Genomic DNA, 1,936 nt, shown 5'->3' with positions numbered 1-1,936 from the left:
TTAACTATTGTACTAAATTCAAATTTTCAAACATAAATAAATTTCAAAGTGTTGTTTGTTTTTGGATTTGATTGCATAAATTTTTTTAACATCAATGTTTTGGATCAAACTCTGTGATCCATCACTCGCATCCTCGTGATCCAAAAAATTGATGCTCAACAAACTTACGCAATCAAATCTAAAAACAAACAGCACGATCTCATAGATTGTGAAAACTTAATAAGATTGAAATCTCAAAGTGGATAGAATTTCAACTTGAATTGAACAGGTTAGTCCAATTCCTATTTTTAACCTATCACCCCTATGGAACATGATGGGTAAAAAGCCATTTTCAAGGGTCAGGTGTAGCCTCACTCAACGTGTCACACTAAAAGCAGTATGAAGGCGTTGAATGATTATATGATATCCATACATTTTTGACCTACTGTCGCTTGTGCTACAGCTATCAGACTGCTCTGTCGTGGTACTCCCAACAACCTCCTTAAAGTACCGAAAGATGTAATGAACTTTTCTGCTTACCAAGTTACCACAATCCTCTCGTGGTAGTGAGAAAAAAAAGGCATTCACGGAAACAAATTGCGTGTAAAGTCCAGATTCATTCCAAGAAGCTTGGAGCTCATGCACACCGTCCCCTATGACAGGCAATTGTGCTTCTCTTAGCAATTCTAAGATGAAAAGTATTTCACCTAAAACTTTCCTCTCAAAAAACTTGTATCTACAATACTTCATTACCCATCTTTCCTCGGTTTTAGATGAAAGCAGTCATGGAATCAGATTCAGCTGATACAACTCAAACTGAGAGCAATCCTCAGCGCAACAAAATAACTCTTAAAACAAGGAGCGAAACAGATATTCTTGATGATGGGTACCGCTGGAAGAAGTATGGTCAGAAACAAATAAAAAATAGCCTGTACCAGAGGTAATAATATGCTTGGTTTCAAAGTGTCAATACAAATATTAGCTTATGAATCTGAATATATTTATTTTTTTACAATTTATGAAAGATGTTAGTTATTGTTTTTGGTTTTGATTGTGTGTGAATTTTTTGTATCAATGTTTCGGATTACATTCTATGATCCATCATCAAGATGAAAGAATATATATTTTACTTGAACATGACGTGCAGGCTTTATTTCAAATGCACAGTAAGAGGGTGTGTGGTGAAAAAGAAATGCCAGCGTTGTGATGATGATCCTCTATTCGTTCTCACAACATATGAAGGGACTCATAACCATTCATCTGATAATATTATCTCTTCTGAGTTAAGAAATTCATATGACTTGCGAAATCAGCTCCTTCAAGCAGAGGATTCTGCCGAAGCTTCTGCAAATACCTTCGAATAGATCTTTGGTTAGTGAAATTCGGGCCTTGCAATAGATTTTAGTCTGCAACAACTTTTCTTATTTATATCACGCTCTTTATGCTTTGTGGGTGGGTTGATACTGAGCTACAAGACATCATCTTGTAAGCCTCTTGTGGGAATATGGTCTTGTATGTGAAAACCCAGTGAGAAAATCAGTGTAATCTGATTGTTTTCTAAGCATTTAACACATAAATTCTGTTTCTAGACCTTTTTGCCAGAAAAGAATGATTGAGATGTAGATATCTCAAGCAAAACAGGAAAGAACAATATATTGCTCATCTTTTAATTGGATCTAACCAGGCCTGGAATTTTATGGTCAACATGGTCTGTTAACTGTTTTTTTTAACAATTTTCAAAGTTACTAAACCCTAATTTGTCTCTTAAACTTCAAGAGTTTATTCTAAGGAAATATATTATAGTGTTCTACTTTATAATACATTATTATATAAAAATATAATTTAGGAGGTCTGCTCCAGTATCTGGTGACTGATATAATTATGATTTTATTTATTTTTTATATATTAAATTAAATTATCCTCTCAGTTTGTTCAGTTTATTCTTTTTATATGAATC

At 33.7% G+C, this 1,936-nt stretch overlaps 1 protein-coding gene across 1 annotated transcript; it reads left to right on the top strand.

The window, feature by feature from the left end:
* Window positions 1–678: 678 nt before the first annotated feature.
* On the top strand, window positions 679–1,724 carry LOC131070770 (probable WRKY transcription factor 43). The gene is made up of 2 exons (XM_058006413.2): window positions 679–919; window positions 1,127–1,724. Exons 1-2 carry the CDS (start codon window positions 753–755, stop codon window positions 1,341–1,343), a joined length of 384 nt encoding a protein of 127 aa, XP_057862396.1. The 5' UTR covers window positions 679–752; the 3' UTR covers window positions 1,344–1,724.
* Window positions 1,725–1,936: the final 212 nt, after the last annotated feature.

The sequence above is a fragment of the Cryptomeria japonica genome, chromosome 3 (assembly GCF_030272615.1).
Source record: "Cryptomeria japonica chromosome 3, Sugi_1.0, whole genome shotgun sequence".
NCBI lineage: Eukaryota > Viridiplantae > Streptophyta > Pinopsida > Cupressales > Cupressaceae > Cryptomeria > Cryptomeria japonica.
The sequence above is the reverse complement of the archived record's forward strand: the minus strand, read 5'-3'. Positions and strand labels throughout refer to the sequence as shown.

What these genes read in the sequence shown, in the direction of transcription:
- LOC131070770 (XM_058006413.2), top strand. Translation starts at nt 753, where the DNA reads ATGAAAGCAGTCATGGAATCAGATTCAGCTGATACAACTCAAACTGAG. An exon ending in AAAAATAGCCTGTACCAGAG is followed by an intron (nt 920 to 1,126) that starts GTAATAATATGC and finishes CATGACGTGCAG; the next exon opens with GCTTTATTTCAAATGCACAG.